The following is a 1,372-nucleotide window of genomic DNA, read 5'->3' as shown; positions in this document are numbered from 1 at the left end:
CTGAGCTGAAAAACATATACATTCCAAATTAATTTTGATTTGGTGTGTCACAACATCTATAAATAATTTTGCAGAACACTGTAATCATTCTCACTCATAGATTTACATTCCACCATAAATAAATAAATCCAAAATCCTTCATCAATTAATAACTTATTAAAGTACACTAATTAAGATAAAATAAGATCAAGAAAATTAAAGACACTAACGTTTTTCATGATCCACCTGTGACACTACCATTAAAGATTTCAATGGTATCACCTTGACAAACATGGTGCCATCGGAAAGACTTATCATCGTCCATAACATTTTGTTTGTAAATGAAAAAATACCCTTCTGGTGGAAGATGAAATTGAAGCCTTTGATTTAATTTATGAAGCTCTTTCCTCAATTCTCCAACATTATCAAAATGATTCATTTCAACAACTACTTTCTTTGTTCCACTTTTAGGCAAAACCATCAGCTTTAACTTCTTTGATGTTCCTCCTCCGCCGCCGCCAACCACCGTAGGTGCCTCCGATACCTGTGGCTTAAAACTCACCTCGATTTCGTTCTTATCTGAAACATCACAATCGCGTAAGAATTGATTATCATGCAATTCAGTTCCGGTTGCATGCAACATGACATTGCTGAACGGAACATTATTTTGATCACTATCATGAATTTTTTCTTTAAGCTTTAAGGCGGTATCATTTTTATCGATTTCAATAGGAATGTGAGATTTGGACGAAGGAGTTTTGTCGTTGGGGTGAAATTTGATATCATGATCTATTGGTAATTTCGAATGATCAGAATCTGCAGCAGCAACCATAAGATAAATACGCGAGTTTTGAAAAATTGCACACTTCCAAATATCTCCGTCGTCTTGAAGAATCTGACCATTGAAAATTAAAGTTTGATTGGAGATTGGAATTCCTTGATACTTTTGAACTTTTTCTTTGATTTCCAAAATAGTATCAAAGAACCCTATTTCAATTGAGAATGATCTTCCTCTTTGCACTTCAAAAGTTACATCCATTTTATGTAACTATAGCTCTCAATTTAATGATAGAACCAAGAATACTTTTTGTGAGAGAGGAGAGTACTATTCATATGCGGGAATGATAATTTAAGGAGTGAAATCAACAAAATTGATTGAATGTAGTATGCTCCAACGCGTGTAAAACAAGTTCTATGAATGTACCACTTTTAACATAAATATAGGATCAAATCCAAAGTCAAATTATCTAAAACGGATAAATTGAGTGAAGTGAGCCCTTAACCAAGTACATTAAACAACTCATTATCAAATTATTTATATAAAAAAATTACAAAAACAATTAAAAATATAGTTACATGATCAAACATAAGCTGATTACAATATTTTTTCTAT

At 32.1% G+C, this 1,372-nt stretch overlaps 1 protein-coding gene across 1 annotated transcript; it reads right to left on the bottom strand.

Annotated features, from left to right (window-relative positions):
• Positions 1 to 214: 214 nt before the first annotated feature.
• LOC127083818 (ubiquitin domain-containing protein 7SL RNA2-like) lies at positions 215 to 1,018 on the bottom strand. Its single transcript, XM_051024157.1, has one exon. The coding sequence runs from the start codon at positions 1,016 to 1,018 to the stop codon at positions 215 to 217; it is 804 nt and encodes a 267-aa protein (XP_050880114.1).
• Positions 1,019 to 1,372: the final 354 nt, after the last annotated feature.

Source organism: Lathyrus oleraceus, chromosome 5 (assembly GCF_024323335.1).
Source record: "Lathyrus oleraceus cultivar Zhongwan6 chromosome 5, CAAS_Psat_ZW6_1.0, whole genome shotgun sequence".
Lineage (NCBI taxonomy): Eukaryota > Viridiplantae > Streptophyta > Magnoliopsida > Fabales > Fabaceae > Lathyrus > Lathyrus oleraceus.
Note: the sequence above shows the minus strand (reverse complement) of the source record. Positions and strands in the feature narration are given on the sequence as shown.

Coding starts and splice junctions, on each gene's coding strand:
- LOC127083818 (XM_051024157.1), bottom strand. CDS start 1,018: ATGGATGTAACTTTTGAAGTGCAAAGAGGAAGATCATTCTCAATTGAA.